Here is a 27,825-nt window from a genome sequence, read left to right as displayed (position 1 = left end):
ACTTGAATAACTAGAATCTAATTGCAGATTGAAAGTGAAGAAGGCACTAATATCTGCAAAGGAACAGTTCTGTGGCTTATTCTGGGACTTCTAAGAGAAGCTTAGCTGCAGCTCTAAATGGGCTTCCCAGCTGCCGCGGCAATAGCACTGCCTGATGCAACAGGCATCACTGTGTCTTATGACATTTATTTAAAAAGACTTTAAACTCTTTAGGCTGAAATTCTGCAGCTGTTTCAGGGCTGTTACTGGCTGGGTTTTCTATACTTAGAGAATACTGGTGCGTATGTATAACATGGATACTTAAAGTGCCTGTTTTCTACCACCACAAAGACTGACTATTGACTGCTTTAGGAGTTCTCTAGCCGAGAACTGGTTCTGTATTGTTTTCATTCAAACTCCCAAAAATGTCACACTTCCATTTGTGTCACTTTGGGGTAGATCGCAGTGGAGTCCCCTAAAACATCCTCCTAGCAGCTGAGGAGTTATCCTGACAGACTGAAGAGGACTGTCACCTCTTCTGCCAAGGTCATCATCGTCTATTCTTGCCAGCTGGGTCTCCAGGGGAGGGGGCTCCAGGCCCTGGAGTCTGTTGTCTCCTGGGGACTGCACTTTGCATTTTTAAAATGAAGGGGTTAGCCCACAAGAATCCTGTGCTGCTTTAACCCTGCAAAGGTTTTAGGATATTTAGTTCCTGCTCTGCTGCATGTTAACAGAGTGTAGAGAGGGGAGGGAAAGTCAGATGGAGTAGTTTAGGGAAATGGATGTATAATAGTTACCACAGGTGCCAACTGTTGAGTATGGGGGCGGTGCTGATCTAATGCAGGAAACTTGACTCAGGTGGTAAATTGTTAATTTTTTAAATATTTATTTTTCAACAAAGAATAAATCTTCATTTCACCTTATGCTCTGTGGCTTCTTTCTTACGAGTTCTAGTACCGTATGCATAACAAACTGCAGTGAGAGAATGCCTGCTGGAATAGACGGTGCCACTGAGGGGAACGGAGTGACCTATCTTGAGGGGGTTTGGCTTAATTGAACCAGTGATTCTCCTCTATAAAACCCACCTTGCTCATTCCCGAGAAGCCAAAAGAACATTTGGGGGTGGAGAGAGCAGCTGTGGGAAGAGGAGGGCTGAACACGGATAAAAAGGTAAGGTGGTTGTGTGGAAAACTGGTGAGGCAGCGGAGCAAGCCACAACCTTTTCTTCCTCCTGGTTTTGTATTGGAAATCTCCTTTAGCCTTACTGCTTTATCATTTTTGTGGGCAGAAAGACTTCATCAGCACAACAAGTTTTCTAACCCTTGTGATTGACACCCCTCACCCTTTTCAGGTGACGAGGCAGCAGAATTAAAGCCTGTTCTGATATTCTATTTAAGGAAGCAGTAGGTAGAGCAAAGGAGCAGGGACACATGAATTCCTTTAACAAAACAGTAACCAGCATCACTTCAGCACTAAGCAGGAATTGCAATGAGGATTTAATACACATATTCCAGGCAAGACATATGAACCAAAACCTGTTACAGTTTCTTCTAGAGCAGCTCTGTCTGGCAGCTTCTTGCATTGGCTCTACATAGTACAGAGCAGGATTTGGCCTTTTTATGTAGTGTGTCAAAACTAAGGTTTAACAAGCTAGATGCTGTGCATTCCAAGAACTTGAAGGCACGTGCAGTGTAGGAGGGCAGAGGTGGAAGAATCACACTTCTAGGTTATCTGATAATTCCCTGAAAAAAATCATAATAGCAAAGCTGGCCTCAGAGGATCCAAAGAGAACAGGGTTCCCACTTCTACAAAAAAAAGAGCCCCAAAAGTAACTACTGCACCATGATGCATAAAAAAGCGATGTTAACTTCTGCTGTGTTGAACTGATTCACCTTCATCTTTATCCTAGTTGTAAAACACTATAAAATACTAAAATATGAGAGGAGATATGAAAGTTGTATTAGAATCAATTTTAGAATTTCAGATTGTGGATTGTGGAGCAAGTAGTAATGAAATCCTTCCGGAGATGAAAGCAGCAACCGTTGTGCCAACTGAACCTTCTCTATTCACCCAGCTTCACTTTTTTGTCTCTATGCCGTAGACATCACAACGCTTCTGGCTTAGAATAGGAATTTGTTGACGTATTTCTGCCAGTTTCTTCAGATCTGGAAAGTAGGGATGAAGAAGGGAAAGCTATTGGAAAAGCCATCAAAGCAGAAAGCTCCTGACTTGCTTTGAGGTAAGACAGGAAGAGGAGCAGCTTTGATGGAGGGTCTATAGGGCACTGCAACTAGGCAGCTGCCAAGGCTGAATGAAGCCTCAGTTTTGCTCTTTCTGAAGGTGGCAGCTTCCTCATAAGTAGAGGAGCTGGAAGAGCACAGTCAAGTGCTGCTTGCTTTGGCTTTAATCTAGCAGAGGCGGAGAAGGAACAGAAATGCTGCATCATCTGTAATTGCATGTACAAGCAATTGAGAGATAGACTCATCTCTCCCTTGTCTCATGATCTGTACTCAAGAAATAAAGCAGGGAAAAGAAAAGCTTTCACCCTTACCTATATCTGTGTATACAACTGTTTCCTCAGCCCCAGCTCTGGCTATGACTTCACCCCTGCAAAATTAAGCACATTTGTTCACAGCATGAACACAGAAGTCTCAAGGCATCTACCCAGTTGCTGCTGTTTGTTCAAAAGGGACTTCCTACCCTTGATGTCTACAGCAGCTGTAAAGACAGGGCTGTCCTAAAAATAGCATCATAACTCAGAACTCTGGCATGATAGAAAATGCTTCCAGGTTTTGTATGTGGCAAATTTTATATGTGACATACACATAATTAAGTATGGTTTTGAATATCAAGAATCATGGTAAATGCAACTAGGAGAACCAGTGCAAGTGAGCATGCAATACATCTCAGTGGGAAAGAAAAAAGGAGTTCACCAGGGCAAAACGTCATACATGGCAAAACCCAACACCTTCTCTTTGCAGACCCTTCTGGCTTTTAATAGGACCATACTTTTACTCTGCACGAGCTACTGAACATTATTTATCATGTTGCCCACTACTTATCCTGTCACTGCTTTCAGTGCTTAACTGTATAAAGTTAGAAGTTCTAGATCTAGTAAAAGCTTTTCTTACTTTGCAATCATCTGGAAGAGAACTATGAGTGGAGTTATTCAAAAGAGAAGTAACTGCCTGAAGATTTGGTCACTTTTACCTCTTGTGCACCTGTGTGACTTCTCTTAATTCAGAATATGTCTCCTATCTAGCTGAAGGCATTCTTCTTCTTTACGTCAAAGCAGTGTTGTTCTTTGAGGAAATGTGAGAGTTTTGTGAAGCTATTTAAGAGTTTTCAGTTCTGCTGAGAATTACTATAAAGCACAGCACATAAACGGCCTGAACCTCAAAAGGTTCAACAGCTTAACTGATGCTAAATAATAGTACAAAGTAGCTGCCTTGCTACCAAAAAAGAATATATACTGTTAAACTAGTTTTAGTTTCTTTCTTGGTTTTCACTCAGACAGTTTTAAAGAATGATTTTAAGAATGTCTGCGTAAGTAACAGGTGCTTTTTACCAAGAACTTATGACACTTCAGAGTAGATGGAAATGTGGGACTGAAACCCAACTGTCCAGTAAAACATTCTTTTTAAGCAAAAAAGGTGGGTTTGTTTGTTTTTTTTCTGAACTCACCATGGATTTACTACAGTGCTGTGTCCCCAGGCAACATACGATGCTTTTTCATCTCTAGCAGGAGATGCAGTAGCTACGTAGACTTGATTATCGACAGCTCTGCATTCACAGAAAGATGAGGGAAAGGGAGTAAAAAGTGAGTAATTTTTTTTTTATATATATACCACCAGTTAACTAAGCAGAAGAGAAAGGATTCACTTTGAACGAAAAGCTATATATCCTCCTAAGGATTAGCCAAAATTGTAAACGATACGAAGGTCAGAGAAAGCAGAACCTGGAAAGAGAAGTCTATCACCTGCTGCAGAGTTAATGGGTAGAATGAGTTACACATTCATTCAAGATGTAACAGAGTCAATGGAAGTTGATCAAATGAATAAATAATGCTGCATTCAGCAATCTCAGGGTCTGTTTGTATCTGTAATTAGAGCAGTTCTCAAATGGTTATTGGCTCTTCTGTCTAGAAGTTCGTGTGTGAAGGGTGCTTACAGAGCCATGGGGGACAGGTCCTTTAAAGGGCCTAACTGTGCAGGGGCTGACAGGAGCCAAAGGGCACACATTTCCTGCTTTTCTCCTTGGCCGCAAAACCATTTTGGTGTCCCATGCAAGGCTTGAGGCATGATGCAGCTCCAGTAGGAGAGTGGCCCTGCAGCACCACTTCTGATGCACAGTGTCACTGGGAACATGAGAATGGTTTAGTTCCACAGATTGAAGCTCCCTCTGGAACAGGAGGACAAAGCATTACTTTGTTCTTACCTTCCCCTTTGTAGCAGTTCCCAATGAGCTGGTCCTGTTGTCAAGTTAAAAGCTCCCGGATATATCAGCAACTGGCAACCTTTTAAATGAAAATTAGAACCCAACCATCATTAAAGGGAAGATGTTTTACCCTAGAGTGGCTCTTCACATTGAGACTCAAGGTGAGGTTTCTTTCGGGAGTTCCTGATCTCTGCCTCAAATGGAACCAAACAGAACCTGTCTGTGCATGACACAGGTGATGCCTTATGTCACAAAGCCCTGTGATACATTACCCACTGTGGGGATATACCCACCTCCATCACTCCATCAGCAAATGTGTATCAGAAACTGACTGTTACTTTACTCAAGGAGAACAGACACTCATTTAAATAACAAAGTCTTGCTCACAAGATGCATTTTGTGTTACTGGGTGAAGATCAGAGTGCCTGATCACACAGCCTGCCCAGTACGTGCCACTCACAAACAGCCAGGTGTAAGCTCAGGCCTTAGGGCTAACCGTGCTCCATTAGGTGACCCAGCCTCACCTTTCTGTCCGTAGATTTGAGCCATCTCAGCAAATCGGATATCATAGCAGATGCCCAGGCCCACTTTACAGTATGCTGTTCTCAAAACACAAGAGACAGTCATATCACTATCACGAGTGCACAAAAGCAATCACAAGGCTCCCTGTAGCCACCCTGTCAGCTGCTATTTTGTACACCACACAGTAACAACAGGAGCTGTACTTAAATGTGCATCCTTACCTGTAACAAGCATTGGCTATTTGCGGGGGAGAATTCATGCGTCATGATGGGAGGAAGACTGTAAGCAGCAGTCTTATCTACCCTTTAAAAACGGCCATTTCCACAAAATGATGTTGTATGAGGTCTTTCTGTAATGTATTCCTCTCTGATTTAGCTGCAGGTTTGTCTATTATTTTCTTTCCAAGAAAAGAAAGCACTTGCTGCTCTTCATGGACTAAAACTACAGTCACACACTTTCTTACAGCGTGTACATTGCAATGAGGAAAAGGGATGATGGGAGACAAGACTCTTCAGAGAGCTCAGTAAACAGGAGGTGTTAATTTTTGAACAGTACAGGGGGGAGTAGGTATCTTGCTTTTTTTAATCTGGTGTGATTGAATGTTGGAAGGGGATTTGCAGTTGTCTCCATGATTATATCATCCTTACATGAAACAGTGTCAGTGTAGATGTTCGCTACACATAAAACATAAGAAAGAATATAACAGTTGTTTTAAAGTTGTAACTTCTACTAAAAATAGAGTAAATTCTCTTTAACAAATCAATTAGACCACAATTTGTTAAGGGAAGTGCCATGATGTATGCTTCATCCCTTTCCACTCCTCTGTCCTTTAGCAATCACATTGCCTTTTCACAAGGTTCAGAAGTGATCCATGCACTTCAAACAGATTTTATATTTACCATGGTTGTCAAATGCCTAATATAGATCTGACAGTCTAAAAATCCATTGCTGAGGAGGGGGAAGAGAACTCCAGAACAACTGTAGTGTTACTGTGGTACAGCTCTTTAAAGAAAGGGTTTGTCTTATACTCACGAGTATCAAACATGGACAAACTATTCCCCGGACTCAGTGTTTCAGACTCTTTGAACTGTATCTTCCCAGGAATATTAATGTCAAACAAATGAACCTGTAATTATAGTATCATTAGTAACAATTTCTCTGCTTGGTACTTGACCCTTTTTCTATTAGGTGCGTGTTTTCTAGTGATCATTACCGAGACTAATCTTTTGTCAGGATCCTATCTAAACACTGCACACGATTGTGAGATCTCTCCAGAGGTGTTTTGCACCACCTCACTTGTTCCAAGTAATTTTGCATTCCTTTTGTTTGTTTGTTTTTGTTTGGTTTCGTTGGTTTTGGTTTGTTTGTTTGTTTTCTTGGAAGAAATAAGCTGGCATTCACCTCAGAAATGATACCTGCATGCACAGTCAGATTAACAGAAACTACTCTCTACAGTTAGGAATAGGAGGTAGTTTCTCAGAAGGTGGAAAGCAACGTCCAGGTGGAAGATGACAGTAAGCAAGCTTCTATCACAAATAGCAGACATAGTTTAACTATGGAACTTGGACTTTGGTTGTCTGCGTTAATCATATGCATACACACAGTATGTAAAGAACATAATTTATGATAACGGAAGGACTAAATCCATTGTAAACCTGAAGGAAACTCCCGACTCCACTTAAGTGACACTGGTTTTAGACCTAGACCAAGGTACACACATGGGTTGGATCACGATTTACTCTTTACCACAGTTTTCCCAGCACCTGGGCAAAGCCAATTACACCTTCTGCATTTTGTCATCCTTACCCAGAAAAAATTGATGACCACCTTTACAAGGGGCGTTTACACATCCCAAATAAAAATTAAATGCCATTTTACTGACAATACACAGCTTATTATTAATGCAAGATTATACTAATTCTCACCACCTCTAGGAACAGACGAAGTAATTTGTGCAACAGTGCTGAGAAACCTTTTAATAATGATATTCTGCCATCTTACCTTCCTATGCTTTGCCAGCATAGCACCATCAGGCCCAAACACGGTGCATGTATTGTACAGCTTTCCACCATCCTCTTCTGGAATGGATCCTTTGTAAAGGCGAGAATAAAGATTTCCCCCATGTATTACATGGAATTTTGATACAACGACACTAACAGACATTGACCATTTTTCCCTTCATGGAGACGGTCACTAGGAGAAAACTACCTCCAACTAGATATATGCTGCACTCCTTTGCAGTTTCTGAGAGCTTTTGGGTTGATTCCCCAGGGATCTTCTCTGCATACTCCTTAAAGTATTGGGTTCCATACGGAGAATTAAAACATTCCTGGAATTAGGGAAAAAAAAATTAAAAAAAAACCAAAAACCAAACCACACACATTAAAACTGGTAACAGCACAGCAAGATGTAGATATAACACCATGTACATGACCTTCCAAACTCCTCTCTATCAACGTTCTCATACAACTTTACAGAATCACAGAGAATCACAGAATGGTCTTGATTGGAAAAGACCTATAAGATCATTGAGTTCAACCATCAATTCAGCCCTGCTAAGTCCACCACTAGACCATGTACCCAAGTACAACATCTACCCATCTTTTAAACAACTCCAGGAACGGTGACCTGACCACCTTCGTGGGTAGCCTACTTAGCTACAAAACTTTAGTTCACTCAATAAGTTTAGACTGCTCAATAAGCAAATCAGAAAGTATCAGGAGGCCAGAGAGACCTTAACAATTAGAGAAAATGCAGTGTGTGTTGGTGTGAACACGTGCCAAATAGAACATAAGCTGCAAGTACATATTCTTTCGTTGTTATAGGCAGGCTGCAAGTGACAAGGCTACTGCATTTATCAGTCTAGACTCAGCAAGATCACAAGGGATCAGAACAATGAGCCTATTTCCCCCTAGCTCATTTGACAAGTTACAAGCTACATGGATCCCTTAAAAACTGTGAAATGCTTGTGTGCATCCACAGCCCACGATTTTTACATTTTGAAAAGGACCTCTGCAAAAGCATACGTTACTCAATATTACATATTCTGTTGCTAAAACAATCCTTTACAATCCTTTTCCTCACAACTGAACAGTTACTTCTGCCCTAGGCTCTAGTTAAAGATTTGCTGAACCTCAGAACCAAGTATGCAATCTTTGGACAGTAAGATTAACAGAGCAGTTTAGACTCCTAAGCCAGGTGACTAGTGGTATTTGAGATGCTCAAGACATCCAGAACTTTTACTCTGCAGTATATTTGCCAGGTCTGCGAGGATGCGAGGCAAGCCCCTCCCAACATTTTTTTGTCCCCAAAGGAGTACAGCTGAAGGCCACAGATAGGCTATCAAACAATGCCAGCATCTACTCTTCGGCAAGCAACTCCCAGCCCAAGCATCTGCCTCAACTGTTACCTTTGCTCACTGGAAGTTGTAACAAGACTGGCCCCCAGAGCCAAAAAAAAAAAAAAAAAATTTGTGAATAGCACAATAAACATTCGTGGCTTAACTGCTTAAGCAAACTTCTTGACAAGTGTAGCAGAATCTGCTGAACTGGAATAACTGAACCAAAACTTGATGAATGGACTGGCCTCTATACAGCCAGTGCCAGCTAATCAAGAACATAATTTGTAGATGGAAGAGGTAGAAAGGAAAGTCTCCGCGGGCTGACAAATGAGCCTCCCAGGCTTTTGAAAGTTTGACTGAACTTCAAGGAAATGCAAGCAATGCCAGCTGCCTCCACCCTCCCCTTGCCACTTGCGGTGTCAGCATGGGCAGTACTAAAACCAGAGACTCAGGAGACTGCAGATCACCTCATCCTGTACTCTCCAAAAAGATAAGAACACAGGGACAGATCTTTGAATTCCTTTCTATCAATTCGTAGATTCAAATTGATTCTGGTTTTATTTCTTTATCCATGAACGCTACAAACTGTTTCTCAATTTTTTCCCGGTTCAGAAATGAAAAAAAAAAGTTTAAAACATCAAGCCTTACAGGTCACAGGAAAACTATCACATGTGTCTGCAAAGGTGTAAATTATATATTCAGCACAAATTATCCCTATTCTTTATGTAGTGTAACTTAAAAAAAAAAAAAGTGGAGGGAAGAGAGTATTTCATACCCGCGTCCTAATGCCAGTATAAAAGTTACCTCCCCAAAGTCTGTGAAAAACCTTGTTTGACAAGTTCTGCTCTAAAAGCATAAAATACCATTGGCAAAGTGAGTATCTCAATTAACAGGTCTGGAAAACTCAGCGTATGTCCACATGATGAAACTGGCAAATCAAAGATCACATCCATAACACAAGAGCTGTGTTAGCACAGAGAATCTGGGAACGTTGCTTAATACTTTGACTGTGACAGCAGGAGGGAAAACATTCAATGTGTAAAAGCCTCAGACCAAAAGTTCACCCAGAGAATAACTTTGCACTCCTGTGTTAGATGCTGCAGGGCACAGGGTTAACACACAGACCCCCCAGGAAGAGGGGGGAAAAAGCCCTCAAAGCTGCACTGGGAACGTCACCTTGTTGCCAGCGCACTCATCTGTGTGAAAATTCAGCAAGGTAATCACAGCTGGAGTCAAAAAGTAAATCAGCAATTAGCAGCAATTTTAAGTGGCTATTTATGTTCACACACAAGGAAGTCACAAGACAAATATGCCTTAATTATAATTCAGCCAAAAATGACCCTTGGAAATGTCTTAAGTCTATTTTATTTCTCATGTACTATCTAATCTGAAATTATTATGGCGAAGACAGTCACTGTATACCTATTTTCTTCCATTTTTCTATCACCATTCTTTACCTAAAAATCCTCTTTTCCTTCATTTCTAGCATAGAAGTCTTCTGCAAAGATTCAAACCATAGTGACATTTCCATGAATTCAGAACGCATCAGTGATGGACTTCCCTGGGACTTGAACAACAAAAACTTAAACCAGAATATTACACCACAAAAAAGAAAGTTTGCTTTTTTTTTCCTTCGTGTTTCCCCCCCTCTCGAGTGCTGGTAGACAGAACTCTGGATTTTTTAACCTATTTTGGAGCCTCATACAGCATCTGAACTCTCCAGAGAGAAATAGGAACATATAATGCATTAGTAACGCTAGAAAAAAGTTTCCAAGGGTTTGAGGTATAAGTGCTAAGCCCGCCATTATTCTTACTCACAGGTAGAGCCACAACTTTCGCTCCTTTAGCTGAAGCTTCTCTCACAAGTCCACAGGCTCGTTGAAGGTTATCTGATTTAATAGCAGATACATGAAGCTGAATAAGGGCCAGACGGAAGCCTAATGGAGGAAATTAAAAAATTAGTCAGCAGAATTCCCCCAGGAAACTCTTCAAAATTTGAATTCACTAATGAGAATTTAACAAAACACATTTGCTTATACAGTAACGTATATATAAACCACTTCCAACCTCTGTCTATGACCCTGGAAATTGTTTCTTAAAGCAGGAAGAGCATTCAAGCCTTGCTAACGGAACCATACGCTGCCTTCACTCTACTCAAGCCCCAGTTCTAATGTAAGATAGCGTGTGACAAAAAGGGAGACCACTGGACATCTAGATCTGCTTTTTCCTTCCCAGTTTGCTACATGTTTTGTGAGCCTGTCTTTTGGTTGTGCCCATCATCTGAGGAGCACTGCATGTCCTCAAATGCGACTACCAAATCAAAGGACTGGATAATCTCCAAAGCACCAAATATGGGAAAATTTTGCTTTTACTCCTCAAAACACACCTAGCATGGGAAATGGCTGTAAAAAAAACACAATAAAGATAACATCTTTCCCGATCATTTCTTTGCAATTTGGTTTCTAGTCAAACGACAGTTGCAAGTGTTATCAACGCTGTCTCTACTGCAGCAATGCAAGATTTATATTTGCTGGCTCCTTTAGTCCCCAAGTGGAAGAGATCAAACCAATTTCTGTGCACACTCCTTGGACTTCATTCCATGAATCTTCTAGTTCCTTGGATTGTAGTAAGTACATTCTCACCAGGCAAAACTTTCTCCTTTTTCTAAAATAGAAACCTGCTCTGGCTTCGTAAAGAAAAACATCCCAGTTCCAAAGCAACTGTCTTGTCTGGAAAACTCCCCTGCCGCACAGTCAAAAATCACTATAGCATAAAGAAAAAGCTGCAAGCAACACAGCCTCAGCAGTCAGGGAAACAGGAAGTATTGATAAAAGCGAAGACGAGCTTGGGTCAGGAACAGCCAGGCAAAATATCTTTCTTCCTGCTTTAGCTCTCACTTCAGTCACTATGCAGCTAGTTTCTAGAGGTTAAGTAAATGATTAACTGCTCATTTCACTGCTCTTCACGAGAGACTCTTAATACCTGGTTTAGTGAGTAAACAAAGCTTCACTGAGATTTTAAACAGATGTAACCATAGTTAGCTTCCAGGCACAACCAGATAATCATATGAGGAACCTGTCTAAAACTTTCCCATATTTCTGCAATATGTGTTAGATTAAAGAAACTGAACCCTTGAAGATTTACTTTTAAGCATAAATTCACTTCTTTAAACAAACCACAAAAGAGTATCTACTAGGAAAAATTTAACTAACTTCCTTTCCATAATGTTTTAAACACAAGGAGAACAATTTTTGTTTTCTCTGTGCCTCAGGCTTGGAGTCACAACAGAATACATGTACTCAGTTTTAATTAAAAACACTGAGATGTAGAAGTCACAGAAACACAGAGAAATGCCCAACAGTGCTGTAGATGCCCAAGATCTCTTCTTCCTACTTTGCTAAGCTGCCTCAAAAACTTCTTTAAAAGCAATTCTTCCAGTAAGGCTATTGCATTGCAAACCACTAACAGGTAAAGGAGTATCAGAGTAAAATAATAGTTCATATTTGTATTGCAACGAAGCATGTTTTCCCCAAAAACAGCAGAAGCTAAGCACATCTGGTTTGTTCAGGTCAAAGGCCTTGAAAATGTGTCCATTGCAACAGAACGGAAAGAAGCACAAGCGGTTTCCACCAGTCTGTAGGAAAACGAGAGAGCCCAGGGCTGCTCCCTCTAGTACCTGTATGACAGAATCATAGAATTACTAGGTTGATAAGGACCCACTGGATCACTGAATCCAACCATTCCTATCTGCCACTAAACCATGTCCCTGAGCACCTCATCCACCCGCCTTTTAAAAACCCCCGGGGATGGGGACTGAACCACCTCCCTGGGCAGCCTGGTTCAGTGCCCAATGACCCTTTCTGTGAAAATTTTTTTCCCGAAAATCATGGAAACACGATTCAGCCCCTCAGCTGATTCAGCCCCTCAGTCCTCCTTTCACACCCTTTCCCCCTGCTCCCGATCCGCCCACCCCCTCCACCTTCGCGGCTCCTGCCGCGAGGGGAGGCGGGAGGGGGAAGTCGGGAGCGGGAAAAGGGGGCCGCGCGCGCCCCACCACTCACTGTCCATGGCCCCGCGCGCCGCCCGCATCCTCCGCGCGCGGGGAGGGGCCGCGGGGGATGCTGGGAAAGGTAGTCCGCCCGCTTCCCGGATCCAGAACGCTCCTGCCTCACGTACATAATTAACTGCCTTGGGCTTTTAAAAGGCGTGTTTGCAGAACTGTGTTCATGTCGCGTAGAGGCGGCGTTTCTCACGCAAGAGTTATCTCCACAAATTGGAAGCACGGGACAGAGTAGGGGCAAAGATAAAAAGAAAATGGGTAACCCAGGGTGAGTGTCTTAACACGCGTTCACTGTCAGGAAACTGTATGCAGGCAGATGAAGGATGGGAAGCGCATAATCGCCTTGAAATACTCCTCCACCACTGCTGACAGCAGTTACACACCTCCCCTCGACAGAAAAGCTGTTCAGCCTGCCTCCTGGGGCAGTAACGGGAAAGCCTCATCCCAAACTTACCAACGCAAAGGACCGCAGAATTACCAACAGCAGATAACTCCACAGTGTGCCCAGGTGGCCAAGAAGGCCAATGGCATCTTGGCTTGTATCAGAAACGGCGTGACCAGCAGGTCCAGGGAGGTTATTCTCCCTCTGTACTTGGCACTGGTGAGACCGCTCCTCGAATCCTGTGTTCAGTTCTGGGCCCCTCACCACAAGAAGGACGTTGAGGCTCTGGAGCAAGTCCAGAGAAGAGCAACAAAGCTGGTGAAGGGGCTGGAGAACAGGCCTTATGAGCGGCTGAGAGAGCTGGGGTTGTTTAGCCTGGAGAAGAGGAGGCTGAGGGGTGACCTCATTGCTCTCTACAACTACCTGAAAGGAGGTTGTGGAGAGGAGGGTGCTGGCCTCTTCTCCCAAGTGACAGGACAAGAGGGAATGGCCTCAAGCTCCGCCAGGGGAGGTTTAGGCTGGACATTAGGAAAAAATTCTTTACAGAAAGGGTCATTGGGCATTGGAACAGGCTGTCCAGGGAGGTGGTTGATTCACCTTCCCTGGAAGTGTTTAAGGCACGGGTGGACGAGGTGCTGAGGGACATGGTTTAGTGTTTGATAGGAATGGTTGGACTCGATGATCCGGTGGGTCTCTTCCAACCTGGTTATTCTATGATTCTATTCTATGATATGTAGGTGATGTGGCAGCTCTTCAGCAGGCCTCCCTCCCTTTTACACGTGTCCATTGCTGTAGACAGCATCTATGAACTTATTTCTTTCCTTTTCTTTTTTTTTGACCGGCACACCCTGCAGGGCTCCAGGTACAAGAACAGCTGCCTCCCAAATTCACACAAGGTTTGGGGAAGAGCACAGAATAAGAAAGAGAATAAGCAATGAAGCACTATGATCCCTTCAAGATGAAAAGCGCAGGCTAAAAATCCAATGTTTCTCATGGTTCAGAGAGACAGTGTACCTTTTAAGTTTCAGAACAAAAATATCTGAAAGCACTAAATAAACCCAAAAGAACAAGTTACACACTGCCACTCCCCTCCTTCCCAAAAAGGGGAAACTTCTCAGCCATTCAGTTGATTATGCTTATGGGAAAAAGGCTATTTGACAGTATAAAAAGTTTTGAAACTACTGCCAAAATGCCATTTGAAGGAAAAGCTACAAACACTGCTGAGAGCCGCATGTACGGCCTCCTAACAGGACCTAAGTCACCTTCACTTACATCTGGAGAAAGCAATGTAAATGAAATCGCATCTCCACAGTCAGAATACTTTTGGTGGGAAATACGTGTACAGTTCTGCACAAATTCTCATACAGATCAGAATCTAAAAGAATCTGTGAGACAACTGAAGAGCCATCAGTGAGCCAGGGCCAGTGTTTCTATGCTATGAAACACAAAGGTTAAAGCTCCTGTTTGGCAGAAAAGCTTCCTCAGAAGAGTGTTTCGCTCCTGTTACAGACCTCGCATCTATCACCAAAATAAATAAAAACTAAAATTAAACTCCCAGCAACATAGTTGCTGACATCTTATATTCAACAATACAGACAGCAGTGCACTGGCAAATAATGAAAAAAAAAAAAATTCTTGAAGATGAAAGGGATGGAAAGTAGCACAGTAACTACTTTGACTTTTCTTTTAGAAAACTGTCACTCCAGTACTATAACTGAATTTTCTGGCTATCAATACAAATTTTACAACAAACATACTCACTACAGATAAGTACACGGCAAGGCAAAGTAGCTTGTACGCTATTGGTAGAGACGCATAAAATCCCATTGAAATTATTCATACTTTGGACTGAGCTTTGCAAGACAGTCTGTTGATGACATGTACGCTGCCTTAAAAATTACAAATAATTAGCCTCTTAATGGCAGTTCTTTAATCTCTTCTGTGTAGAGATGTATTATCCAAGACGTAGTATAGATTTACTTTCTCTCTAAAAGGTCTGTATTTGCTGTCCTCACGGAGGCATACACATTCCCCACTTTCCATACTCAATATCCAAATACAGTAACAAATTTTCACAATTCTTACCCCCCAGTGGCTAGGAGAAATGTGTTATATCATACTGTAAACCTTTTCATAACATAAAAATACAATGCTAAGAAGCCTGGAATTTCTGCAGAATCCCCTCCTGTAATCTGACCATTTATTAGCTCTTTTTGACCTTTCTATGAATGCTTACTATGGCTCATTCTAAAGTACTTAATGAAACGAGTCTAAATTCCAAAATACTTACATTAAGATGTCACTGCCAGAAGCTCCATGTGATCCATAATCACATTTGTCCACTCCAAAGATCAAATTCACTTCCATTTACAAAAAAACCTTTAGGAAAAACTGTTAATTGATTCAGGGAAGTCACACCACATGCAACTAAACACATTCTGACAGAACAAGTTATGTTCAAATTGTACTGGTTTATTTACAACTGTAGTTTATAAACAGTAACACAAACATTTTTACATGAAAAAAATATCATTGCTGAAGTAGGCACAGAGTCAGAGACTCTTCAGGATATTTTTAGAAGGGAGTAGGAAGAGGAAAGTGTAATACAACAGCTGCTGGGCAAAACTATAAATACATGAGGGCTGGCCCAGGTGCAATTTCATGCAAATATCTTCAACAGTTCAAGTTCTATTGGTGTTTACTTAGATACTAAGAAGAAAAAAAATAAAAAAGGAATTAGTCCCAGAATTAAGGTGCCCTAGCTTGATTCCTAGTAAAATAACTTAGGATAACTATTTTTTTTTATAAAGGTCAGTTTATTTTACTTTCTGGTGATGTACCAATTCACAGGTTTGGATTCAAATACTCGGAAGATTTCATGCAGCAAAGCTAATCCCTATTATCTTTATTTCACAGGTTTTGGTAATTTCCACATCAGTCTACAAAGATGCTATGCCTTGGCCATAAGGACATTCCTGTACCAAGCTTTTTAACAAAAGAACTGTTCTTGGAACAAATGGAAATCTGCTGATAAACAATCACACCGTTACCTTATCTCAAACATTAACTAATTTAGAAAATGTTAGTTACAAGAATATAAACAAATGCTTGAATCAATGAAGGCAACATGTAATTAATATGTTTATCACAGGTATACAGCACTTGAGTCTCTTTATCTGTGTGTTAGTTTTCTCACTGAATACGTCTTCAATCTGCACATACTTATATGCTGAACTGAAGGTTTTTAAAGGTCTAATTATCTTAGACATTTCATCTCTGAGAAGCTAGGCCACTTATTTTCAACTGTCATTTTCTGTCATGAAGCATTAATTTCAATTTCAATGCACACATTCATCTTTACAAAAAACCAGCCTCAAATTATGAAATGCAAAATTTTGCATAATTAAAAAAAAAAAATCACAACCCCGTAGTAAAAGCTTATTATGAACAGTTCATTTTGGTATTTAAAAATACCCTTATCACCAATTCAAATTATTTAATCTAGTAGTAGATAAGACTTTTTCAAAAAGTTAATTTTAAATTGCTTGCATTTTTTTCATTTATCTGCAGCCCAAGCTGGGCTTAACCATTTTCAGTGATGAAGAATCAATATTTCTAAGACATTCACCTGCTCTGCTCATAAACCTAAGTTTTTAATCAGTCTTCAATACTACACGGTAGGCAAAATCACATTTATAGACTGTGAGCAATAGAAGCATTTTACTTTCAAGGGACAGTAATTAAAAAACATTCTGTTTTCAACTGCTTCTCAGTATCTGCCAATGCTTCACACCTTTAACATGCTTAAAGTGAATTCAGCTGCACCTTCTCTTGCAAGGACACAAATCACTAAAGCTGCATTAAAAATGAAACAAACTGACCTTTATAAGAAACATTTTTTCAAAACAAAAAAAAATAGAATAAAAAAATTAAAATCCTGTTGAGAAATTGATAATAATTTACCCTATCTTAAGCCTGCTATTCAGGCACTCCCATCAGCAAACAGAAAAACACTCTTAAGTTAGTATTCAGTTGGGAAATAGTCAGCTTGAGTCCACATACAGTATCTTGGTTGCTTCTTCTTTAGAAACTGTTGTCTACAAAGTCTTTAGTTATTAACTCTCCAAAGCATCCAATACTTTCATGATCTGTTGTTTTATGGCTTTGGTAGCATCACCTGCATTTGGAATCAAATACCTTAAAAAAAAAATAAAGAGAAAAAGCCATCATTAATTCACTATAAAAGTTCTGAGTATGGATTTCAAAATTCTTGTTTTGATTTTATGTCTTGCACAAACTAGTAGCAAGGAGGAGGGAAATACATTAAAATGAAAAACTACTCAGCAAATAACATTTACTTCCTTTTTATACTATGAAACTCTTTCCATTTGTGAACTGTTAAGGAGTACTTCACAGGCCGTCCTGGAAAGGAAGAGTTCTTCATGAATTGACAGTGATATAGATCAGGCAGTTCAAGTTCTCTACAGATAGCACTGTTTGGCTGAAGCACAGAAGTCCTCAGTTTTGTTTGTGTTGTTTTTTAATTCCTATGAATAGCTCCAGACCATTTATTGATGATCCTTTCTCTTCTGGATTTGCTCCAGTCAACAAGGTGGTGACAAAGTAATTGAACAAGCAATGTTCTCCGCAGCATTTTAATTTACCTTTGTCTGACCTACTACTGAACCAATTTCATTCTAAGCAGCCATCAGGTAGAGAACAACTTCCCTAGTTATAAGGGAACTCAACTCCCACTTCTTGTAAAAACATAGTGACCACAGCATACAGTTGTTCCCAAGGAAGATGAGAAGACGTCCAACTGGTGTCAGCAACTTTGTTAAAACTTCACCAAGAAACAACAGGCTATGCCAGTGGGATAAAAGCTCAATACATCCAATTCCTCTGACTTCCTTCCAGTCTTAAGAATGCAAATGCAGAGCATGGCAACACCTAACTTTCAGGAACCAGGTTTCAGTGTTCAGAGTTTTGACATTAGGCTTCTGTACTCCTTGTACAATGCATAGGAAGAGTTAGATATCTCAAAAATGGTACCACAGAAGAAAGGCAACTCTCTTAAATACCACTCTTCGAGTTCCATACTTAAGGCTGCAGACAGCTGTCCAATTCATTTTCATTTAAGACCTCTTACAAAAAGAAAATACCTGCACACACTCCACCCCCAACAACTGTTACTGAAGACTATGTAATTACTTTTCGCTGGGTCTTGTAAACACTCCACATTCTGCTGACAGATCTTTTTTCTAGCTCACATCCAAATTATCTACTCCAAATACAAACTATTACTTTTGAACTCAATTCTAGAAATTACAGCCTGCCCCTGTATATCATTACTACTTATATCTCTCCTACTGAGATGGCTTACCTTTCAACTGCCAGAATTTCTATGCCTGAAGTATTGCTATTTCCATATTTAAAGGTGATCAGTTCAGGATGTTTCTTCTTGGATGTGATTTTGACTACAGAGTTGAGTGCCTGCCGAGACTGTATGTAAGCCAGTCCCTTTCGTGATGGAATCTCTCTCAAACAGTACATATGGGTTGCTGTTACTAGGAGATGACTTGAAGGAAAAGAAAAATACAAATTAAATTTGCTAATGAACTATGTATCAGCTATTTGGAAAGCTAAATTCTACAAATAAGCTACATCAAGAGGGCTAGATAAAACAGTTTCCAAATCTAAGAAACAGTCTTACTACTTTTAAAATCTGTAATTTCAAAAGGTCTACAAAATACTTCAGATTTTCCTTGATTACGGTCATCATAGACATTTTTGAAAACAAGTGTGATATCAACAGCATATAAAACTAGAGTGAACAGTTAACACGATCACCTCAACACAACAGCCATGACTGCTATCAACAAAGATCATAACCACCCATAACGTGTTAAATCACACACAGAGCATCCTTCAATCATACCCAAACCCTATTCTTCCATCTATAGGGCCACTCTACATGTGGAGCATCAGACCCAAGTTAAAAGGACTTGCTCACACTCTGTAACTGTCAATCACTGTACAAACACCAACACTGAGATGCTGACCTGCCCCATCAGTTCAAGACTCACTTTTGCCTTTTTCACAGAAGGAATGCATGTTCAGCTAGTGGTGGGAACACACTAGGCGAGTTCTAATTCAGTTTGAGAAATCACGCTATGACAGCGTACTAAACATGCACCATTTAGAATAAATCTAATGGAAAAACAAATTAATAACAAACGACAAGAACAGACCATGATGCAAGAAAACGCCCATCGTAATTTTCACTTATTCAGAATCAACTGGATTTGTACTCTTGGGGAAGCTAAAATATAGCAAGCATCAAGGTCTGCTCTTGCAGGTTTAACAAGGTCATTGAATCTTACGGTAAGACTAGTGCACAGCACAAGGCACAGATAAGAAGGAAAGAAAAACAGGAACTGCAGGTACTTGGGTCTTGAAAGAATAAGCCTACATATACCGAGATTATTTTTCTTATTGTCTTGTTTCACAAAGCAGAACTTCATAGTAAGTTTTGCCCATAATTACTACTTTATAACATTGCAAATATACGAATGCAAATACAGCAGTAACATTTTGTTACAGGTTGTTTCACACCTTCAATTCATAGTTTAATATAAAGAATAGCTTAATTGCCCAAGTGTTTTTTCCAAAATGCGTACCAAGACAGATATTTTCATTTAGTTTAGGACTAATTCCAGTACCTGGGAAACATATGTCCATTTTCTTTTACTTCATTACAGGGGAAGTTATACTTCACATCAGGTTTATTTATCCATGTTTGGATGTTGACGACCTCTTTTCGATCATCATCTGACATTGAGGAACTATCAATTTCATCTGTTTTGAAGGGAAGGGGTAAAAAAATATAAAAGAAGAAAAAGATTTTCATACAACTTCATATAACTTCTCAATTTACTTAAGCCCATAGCAGCTACACTGGTTCAAACCAAGGTCCATCTAGCTACAAACAATTGTTCAGAGAAAGAAAGAAAAAAAGGCATGCATATCTATTATTTCTTTTAATTCTCTCTCAGAAGACAATTATTTCCAGCTCAGGGGATTCATTAGTCCAGCCTGATCTGTCTACTCAGTAAAGTTTAACAGATCTCTTACTTGGACTTGTCCAGACTTCCCTTGAAGCCATGTAAACTTTTTGCATCTATAATACCAATATCTTTGGGCGAGGAGTAACAAAAACATGTCAGCTACATTCTATGAAAGCCTCCTCTTGCAGCTTCTAGCTTCCTGTACAAGAAGGAATCAACAACTGTTGACCCCAGGCCAGGAATTACTTTTGTGGACCGCTTATCCTCCCTTAAATTGCCTTCAGTTCTTCAGTTTGTCCTTATTACCTTGAATAACCCTGGATCATTAGCAAATATTGCCCGAGTTCACATTCTTTCTAAGGACATACTTAAAACCAAAATTTTCAATGTAGACTTTGGTGAAACACCCAAAACTCTGGTAAGTGTTATCACTTAGGTGCAGAATACTGGGTTTATGTGAAAATATGGTGATTATATTTACACAGTAATTTTGGTGCTACGTTACAAGAATTTAAGCAATCTAGTTGTCTAAAACCATGAACTGTATTAAACCCACAGAAATTACCCCCAGAAATAACTTTGAATGACACCTCTTTAAAGCACCTTTTTCAAAGCCAGTTCTCTACATTTTATTAAACTCTATTTCAAAGCAATTCAGAACTACAGCCACACTTTTGAAAAGGTTTTAACAGGACAAAAAATACAACATTAAATAGAAAGTAATGGAGCAAAATCCATCCTCATTTCAGACTTTCACTTCATATGCGTTGGCTTTGCTCATTCAAGTCATTGCATTGATTCTGCTAGCTCTGTAAGTCTTACAATGCTTTTAAAAGCAAATGTAAATAGAAATTAGAAAACAATCATTACTGAAATTATGTTCTAGACAATTTATCTTTGAGGACCTGGTTTCCTGCAACCACACAGACTTTGCCAAGCACTATTATGGATGCTCAAAGAACTGTGCAAACTTAATTACATGGCACTTGGAGAAGTATCTTGTTAGTGTTAAAGCTTCTGCCTGATAGTTTCATTTTGCTCCTTCATAATTCTTATAGCAGACAAGCAACGATCAACTGTTTGTCATCGTTCTTATTTAAACAACTCCAGATCCTAGGAATCTCTTTCATTAAGCTTCCTAAATTATTTCTTTTGCAGGTTAAAGATTCTTAGGCTAGTTATTTGTTTATCATGTGGAAGTCAAGTATGCTTTTTGGTCACAGAATGGATACTTGTGAGATGATGATGGCTGGGAGTGAGCTAATGCTACCAGAACAGAACCAAGACAGCAGTAGGTGTACACCATTCTAATGTTAGCACTGGTCTCAAAAAAAACCCACCTTTGTGAAAAGTGTGTTGTTCCAGATTTGCCTGTAATTTTCCAACTAGATAAAAAAATTAAATAAAAATTGCGTGTTTTTTTTCTACAGCATTCTACATGCATATCAAGAAATGAATCAATTATTAATACATTTGATGCTAAAAAGCAAAGTCCAAAACACTGGAGAGGTGTGCATATTAGCCATCTTAAGTTTAGCTCCAACTATATTTTCAGAAATTTAGATCATGATACAAACTGCCAATGCTACAGATTCAACCTGAGATCTATCAGCCAAACTAGGTCCTCTAGTAGGTCCTGCTTGCTACTGTGAGTGACAGAGGTACAACAGCTGCAGATTTACACATAAAAGAGCAGTGTAGAAAAACAGAGCTTTACTACAGAAATAACAAGTAAACATGAACAATACACTAAACTCATCTATATTGATTTCCTCCTGTTAGCTGTTGGGTGCCTGCCACAAAATTGTTTTTATTTAGTCTGCTACTATGTATTTGAAGGAGGCGTTTCCTTCTTGGCTGGTCCCAGGCACCACCAAAACAAACATGATCAATTGTGATAGTTAGAAATATGTCACATTTTAAGACAAAGATGTACAACACACTCTTATAATTTAGCCAAGTTAATAATTTTGTCCAAACAAGCTAATCTAGGTAAGAGGAAAATCTACTATACCAGTATCGTATTCTTCTTCATCTCCGATGCTGAATACTGGTTTCACACCACGGTAGGGTTTTCCTACTCTGTCACTGCTGCTGACATGTCTGTTGGCAATGAAAAGGGCAGGAGAGGACATGGGATGGGAGAAGAAAAGTAACTTTCAAACTGATGGTATGACTCCTACAATAACATATTAGCAAATTGTACACACAACTGTGCAACTGGGAAGGACAAGAAACTTCATGAAGCTGCCTGCAAGGAAGCTGCAACTGGCCCATTAAGCAATCTGGTTAGTGAAAGCATGTGTTTCGGTTACTTTGCAAGGCTGACTTGTAACAAATAAAGTGAACAGAAAAACTACTTTGTATTAAAATGAACTTATGGTTGCCTTCTCAAATGACAAAATACACTGGAGATCTAAAAATTGACAACATGCCCAAAGGTTTCGCGCACAAAACTGAAATATTTCTGGACAGTCAAGGTGGCTTTACAAGGATGCCAAATTGTGATGGAGGAAGAAGTGAAGACTACTAACTAATATGTCTGAAAGCTTATTTTTCTGGTTAATTCCTCAAAAGATAACAAAATACTTCTATCACTTCAAAGCAGAGTTACCATAAACCACCTAACTGTAGTGTGAACTCTTAACTTCCTGCCCATTTGTTTCTCCAGCACTAGCCAAGTCCTGAAAACCCTGGTCAAGCGGTTCCTACAGCATCACTGCAATTTCTGCATAGATATTTGATCTCAAAAATTACACTTAAGTCTACTTTTACAGGTTATTAAATGAAACAAATGTATACAACTGAGTCTTAATGTTTGACAGTAACACATCTTGAGATATTTTAAAACTCCAGCTCAGAGTGCCATGATTACATGGTCACAGCTGCCATGTTAAAAGTTCTGGCCCTCAACTGCTGAGAAAATCTGAAAAAATATGAGAAAACTTAAAGGTTCAGAAAGCTATACAATGGGTAATTGCTAACAAAAATAAACAGTTCATTATTTCAGCCTATAGAACTGGCAACATGTAGTAGTTCACAAAAAAAAAAAACAAAACAAAAAACCATGCCTGTCCTTTCCCCCCATTTCAATTTCTATAACCTCCCTCCCCATAATGTGTATTCATATTTCCTATAAACCATAAGCTTTCATTCCCATGTAAAGTATATTCACATATTCCACTTCCCATGCTGCTGCAGAACCAAGGAGTAGGGACAACCTCTTAAGTATTAGCGTTCATTTTTATATTACTGAAGTATACCTGAAAGCATATCTGAAAGTTAAAGAAACCTATGTTTTCCATGGCTAAAATTTACTAATGTAGACAAGGAAATGCTTCATAAGGGAAAAACAAAAAGAACCAAAAACACAGAAATGCATTCTACAATGAGTGAAAAAAAGAAACATACAAAAACATGCTCATTAGTGTTTATGACAATAAGCATCAATGACACTGACAATTTGAAAGGGCAGTACTACTTTATAAAGAATTTTGTAAATATGCTTTAGCATTACATAATCAATTTAGTAAGAAGCACATTTATAATACCATCAAACTGAATTACACAGAGAGGGTTTAAGAGACGATCTCATTGATGTTCACAGATCAAAGTTAGTCAAGACAAGAGAAAGTAAAAAGCTACTTTATAAAAATGTGGTAACATTTCAAGCTAGAAATCAGATTCCTTTAGCCTGCTTGCATGGAAGGCTGCTATTACATTGATAAAAATTGAATGCAATACCCCTCAGTGGTAAACCTGCAAAACTAAATCTATTGGTGCTAAACACAAACTGGATCTAATTGAAAGGATGGGAAAAGAATGCCATTCCACATTTTTAAGTGCTGCAAATTGAAGAGAATAGTCTAGTCCATAGTGTATGTGAATTTATTACTGCATCTTCCCAGTGAAAGAAGACAGGCAATATGAGCAAAAGGAGCAAGTAAAATAACTGAAGTATAACCTCAGCATATCAAAACCCCTGGGTTACAAACCGACTCAAGCGTCTTTCAGTTATTAAATATTGTCACCAAATGTTTAAATTTCTTACCATGTTCTAAAAAAACTGATCAACAGAACGTGGAAAGAAATCCCATGATTTCGAAGATTTCTAAATTAAAAACATATATTATCTGCTATTGGGATATCCCCACCTTTTTTTTTTTAAATAAAATACTGGTTAACACCACTTTTAGTTTTGCTCTCACAACACCATTCTGTAATGGTTATGGGTAAATCCTATCTCAAATTTTGTGCAAACGACTTGAAAGAATAATTGGTCCAAAATCCTTGAAAACCCAAACAGTACTTTAAATCTTCATTAGTTCTTCTAGCACCAATCTTTATGCTTTTCAGCCTGAGGGTCAAAAGCTACAGAGTTCCTGAAGTATAACCAAAGTTCCAAAGCGATTACACATGAGCTGTCCTTCATTTGTCACAAGTAACAACCTCAATTCACTTCTTATTTCTGAAATTATCAGGCAATAAATCTGAGACAAATGTGAAAGCACTCCACATCTGCGCGAAACACAGTAGTTAAGTGAACAAGAGAGGGAGAGTTGTAAGGCATATTTACTTATTAACTCAGCATTTTTCTTTTCCCAATAGTGAGAACTTCTGTTTCTACTGGCATGTTCTACCACTGTGTGATAAGAAGCATAAAAATTCCAGATTTCCAGTCAGATTTTCCATATGAGTTCCCTGTTATATCTAAGCTCTGATGATTCCTTATGAACAGTTTATAAGAAGTCCTTTGCATAGTTGCAGTCTCTTGTTAAAACCTCAAGCCATAGTTTGTTTAGTAATTGATCTTGGTGTCTTTCACTGGTGTAAGTCACTAATAAAATGTATATAGGAAATGACAAGTTAAAAGAATTAATAAAAAGCAATAGTAAGGAAGAGAACAGAAATAACAAAAGCAGAAACTAAGAGAAGAATGCACTGCCAATACATTCTCTTTCTTCCTCTACTTCCCTGACCAGTACTTGTAAAACCCAATAACTTCAATCTATTAAAAAACCCTGAATTAATCTAAAAATACACAAGAAATTTTGTCAGTGTAACCAATGCTTACAAATACTGCGATGCCATGCTAAATACAACAAAGGTGGTTTTAGTCAGACTGCTTAATTATCAAGCTTACCGCTCCAGGCTTGCTCTGTCTGGCCAGGGAATATTGAAAGGAATTCTATAGTACATTGGGGTAGAGGACAGAACAAGAGAATTAAAAATAAAAAAAGTTCAAATTAAGAATCTAGATAAATAATTGAAATGCTCTATATTGGCAATGAATCTTCTTCAAGGAGAATACTTACAAATAAAAGCAATGTTTCACGACAACTATCCACAAGGTAGAGAAACATTTGTAAAAATTCTACTAAAAGATGCATTTTCATGCTATGTATGGCTTACACAGAAGCCTCACCTGGAACTCTCACGCTACAAAAGATACTATCAAGTGCTATTTAAGATTTCTTTTTGCCTCTAAGTGTGAAATAATAACAACTTAAAAAAAAATTTTCCAACAGAAAAAGAAGCAACAATCTGTACCTTTTGATTAGGTGCAAGACTACTAAAAACTACTGTTCATTTGGCATATAACTTTAAATCCTGCTATTAAATAAATACTAGCTCTGCAAGATTCTTGAATACATTCTTGAATGCAAGATTCTTATAAACATACAACTCCAAAGGCTACATTTTAAATAACAACAAAACAGGCTATTCAATTAAAGCTTTGACAGATGAAGGCTGTTATCCTTTTATCTAATTAAAATAAGTATTTGGAATGACAACTTCCAACTTTGAAAGTGTCTTTCAACACATTGGCACATTCCTATTCCCAGCTCTAATAGAAGATATAAAAAAGAGCAAGAGTGGACTCTGAGTTTGAAATGTACCTTTATATCAGGACTTGGAAAAAACCAACAAAAAAAATAAAAAAAAAAAATCAAGATTTTCCAAAAAGTTAAAACTCGGCTTGACAAGACGGAGCAGTAAAAAACCCAACCAAAACAGAACAAAATCAACTAAACAGAAAAACTCCTCCAGAATCCTTCTGTCATTCACCCATTCCATTAGAGTCAGAATGTGTAGGAACTGAAATAAAAGTGAAATCGCCTGACTTTTAGATCAAATACAGAACGGACACATTATAAGAAATCAAACTAGCCATGCAGCAATACTAAGGCAGCACAGTAGCCTTACTGTGTCATGATAAAATTGTGAAGGGTAGGGCTAAGAAATCTAAAAGCTGAAACTGGAAAATAACTTTTTTTACTAATGAGCACCATCTTCACATCTACAAGATAGCCACCTGAAATAGGAAGTCATTCCTAACTGCCAATTCACAGTGAGATACAAATGACCCACCTGTCCACTGGAGTAGATGTATTTTCGATAAAACTAATAACTTTTTCTTTCACATTCACAGATTTAGTTTTCAAAGCAACCGTCATTTTAGTCACCAGGGACTTTACTCCTTTTCCATCACTTGAACCATTAGGAGAATCACCCTGCAAAAGTAACTCCTCTCAGGATCAATCATATAAAAATAACGTTATTTCATCTCTAGCTTGTTAAGAAGGGGAAGAAAACAGACTACAAAAGAGTAGCTTACTTTTTGGTACTCAGTAGAACATCAATTACAGTGTTAAGTATTCCTCTAGAATTCTGTCAAATGACAGCAATCATGTGTGTCTGTGGTAAAGATGATCCAAAAAAAGCAAGCTTAAACCTTACTACTGAGCACTTTGCTATTAAAATGTAGAGAGGAAGGCATTCTACTAGCTATAAATTGTGTCAAAATTAAAAGCCAAATTCTAAGAGTCACATATCAGCTGTAGAAAAGAGACAATTTAGAGCTTCCCCATGAAACCATATGCCAGTTTTATAGTAATGTATTTTCAGAGTGAAGAAGTCCATTACATATATTCTGCTATAGAACATTACATATATTCTGCTATAGAACATTACATATATTCTGCTATAGAACATTACATATATTCTGCTATAGAACATTACATATATTCTGCTATAGAACATTACATATATTCTGCTATAGAACATTACATATATTCTGCTATAGAATGACTACAGCAAGTTCTTCTCTACTAGCTCTTCCTCTCACAGAGGATAAAATACTTAGGTTGCCTCCAACAGTAGAGTGAATACAGTTTGAAATTAAATGCACGACTGAAAACAATCATGACTTGCAGTAATGTGTTTTACAGAACAGAATGAGGAATATGAAGAAAAGATTCAGTGCACCTGGGGCTCCTATCCCACGATACATACTACTTCCTCACAAAATTCACTTACATCAACAGAAGATATTATGCTACTTCTTGAGCCTGAGGTACTAGCAATCCAGTGTCCATATCCATTTTCTGGTCCTTCTACGTTGATATCTGCTAAGTGCTGCTGGAGGGCTGTTAAAAGGCCATTAAAAAAACATTCAGAACTGCACTGGTATTAGTCTGTTGATGAAAATACTGTATAAATAAGACTAATAAGTAACAATTTTTGTTCCACATGATTTAATAAAACAGATAAATTCAAATACTGCTATAATCATCCCTAGCTTTTCTTTTTGTAGTACAAAGGCATTAGGATAATCTTTATTCTAGATAACAATTAAAATACAGCAGCAACTAAAAATAAATCACTGCTTTGATCACAAAGATAGTTGTTATGACACTTCACATATTGACCAATAATGCTTCTATACTCGTACTGCAGCACAGATGCCTCCACTGCTGTAGAACTCAATTGATTCCAGCAACATAAACTGCTGAGTTATGAACAATTTAAGAAAACACAACAACAATTAATAGTTAATTATAAAGTAGCATCAGGATCTGCAGTCTACAGAGACTAAGTATCAAGAATGGCAAGTTAGAATAAAGAGGGAATTTCCTCATTTCCTGTATTGATTTTTCAATGTTCAGAAATACAGGTAAGCCATAATAGTTAACCACAAACGTGCAAGTGCAGCATTGACTTACACAAAACAAAAACTTGACAAATGAGACCTATT

The 27,825-nt window shown here is 38.8% G+C and overlaps 2 protein-coding genes across 3 annotated transcripts in view; both read right to left on the bottom strand.

Annotated features, from left to right (window-relative positions):
• Window positions 1-837: 837 nt before the first annotated feature.
• NIT2 (nitrilase family member 2) lies at window positions 838-12,384 on the bottom strand. The gene is made up of 10 exons (XM_069868290.1): window positions 12,340-12,384; window positions 10,097-10,215; window positions 7,147-7,267; window positions 6,940-7,028; window positions 5,971-6,064; window positions 4,941-5,015; window positions 4,417-4,495; window positions 3,664-3,762; window positions 2,531-2,586; window positions 838-2,144 (listed from the first exon to the last, which is right to left on the bottom strand). The coding sequence occupies exons 1-10, from the start codon at window positions 12,365-12,367 to the stop codon at window positions 2,056-2,058; spliced, it is 849 nt and encodes a 282-aa protein (XP_069724391.1). The 5' UTR covers window positions 12,368-12,384; the 3' UTR covers window positions 838-2,055.
• A 2,784-nt stretch (window positions 12,385-15,168) lies between these two features.
• TBC1D23 (TBC1 domain family member 23) overlaps window positions 15,169-27,825 on the bottom strand; it is a 36,172-nt gene continuing 23,515 nt past the window's right edge. Inside the window, exons 13-19 of one of the 2 annotated variants that reach the window (XM_069868117.1) lie at window positions 27,108-27,217; window positions 26,160-26,302; window positions 24,931-24,975; window positions 21,802-21,890; window positions 19,443-19,578; window positions 18,104-18,298; window positions 15,169-16,917 (exon numbers count right to left, since the gene is read on the bottom strand). In XM_069868117.1, the coding sequence (XP_069724218.1) occupies window positions 16,836-16,917; window positions 18,104-18,298; window positions 19,443-19,578; window positions 21,802-21,890; window positions 24,931-24,975; window positions 26,160-26,302; window positions 27,108-27,217 (800 nt within the window). In that variant the 3' untranslated portion in view covers window positions 15,169-16,835. The remainder of the gene's footprint in view (window positions 16,918-18,103; window positions 18,299-19,442; window positions 19,579-21,801; window positions 21,891-24,930; window positions 24,976-26,159; window positions 26,303-27,107; window positions 27,218-27,825) is intronic. The other variant, XM_069868124.1, reaches the window with a different exon arrangement.

This window comes from Phaenicophaeus curvirostris, chromosome 1 (genome assembly GCF_032191515.1).
Source record: "Phaenicophaeus curvirostris isolate KB17595 chromosome 1, BPBGC_Pcur_1.0, whole genome shotgun sequence".
NCBI classification, from domain to species: Eukaryota; Metazoa; Chordata; class Aves; order Cuculiformes; family Cuculidae; genus Phaenicophaeus; species Phaenicophaeus curvirostris.
The sequence above is the reverse complement of the archived record's forward strand: the minus strand, read 5'-3'. Positions and strand labels throughout refer to the sequence as shown.

Coding starts and splice junctions, on each gene's coding strand:
- NIT2 (XM_069868290.1), bottom strand. CDS start 12,367: ATGCGGGCGGCGCGCGGGGCCATGGACA. Junction 6,065..6,939: donor TGCTGGCAAAGCATAGGAAG/GTAAGATGGCAG, acceptor CTATAATTACAG/GTTCATTTGTTTGACATTAA. Junction 2,145..2,530: donor AGTTGTATACACAGATATAG/GTAAGGGTGAAA, acceptor CCTACTTTCCAG/ATCTGAAGAAACTGGCAGAA.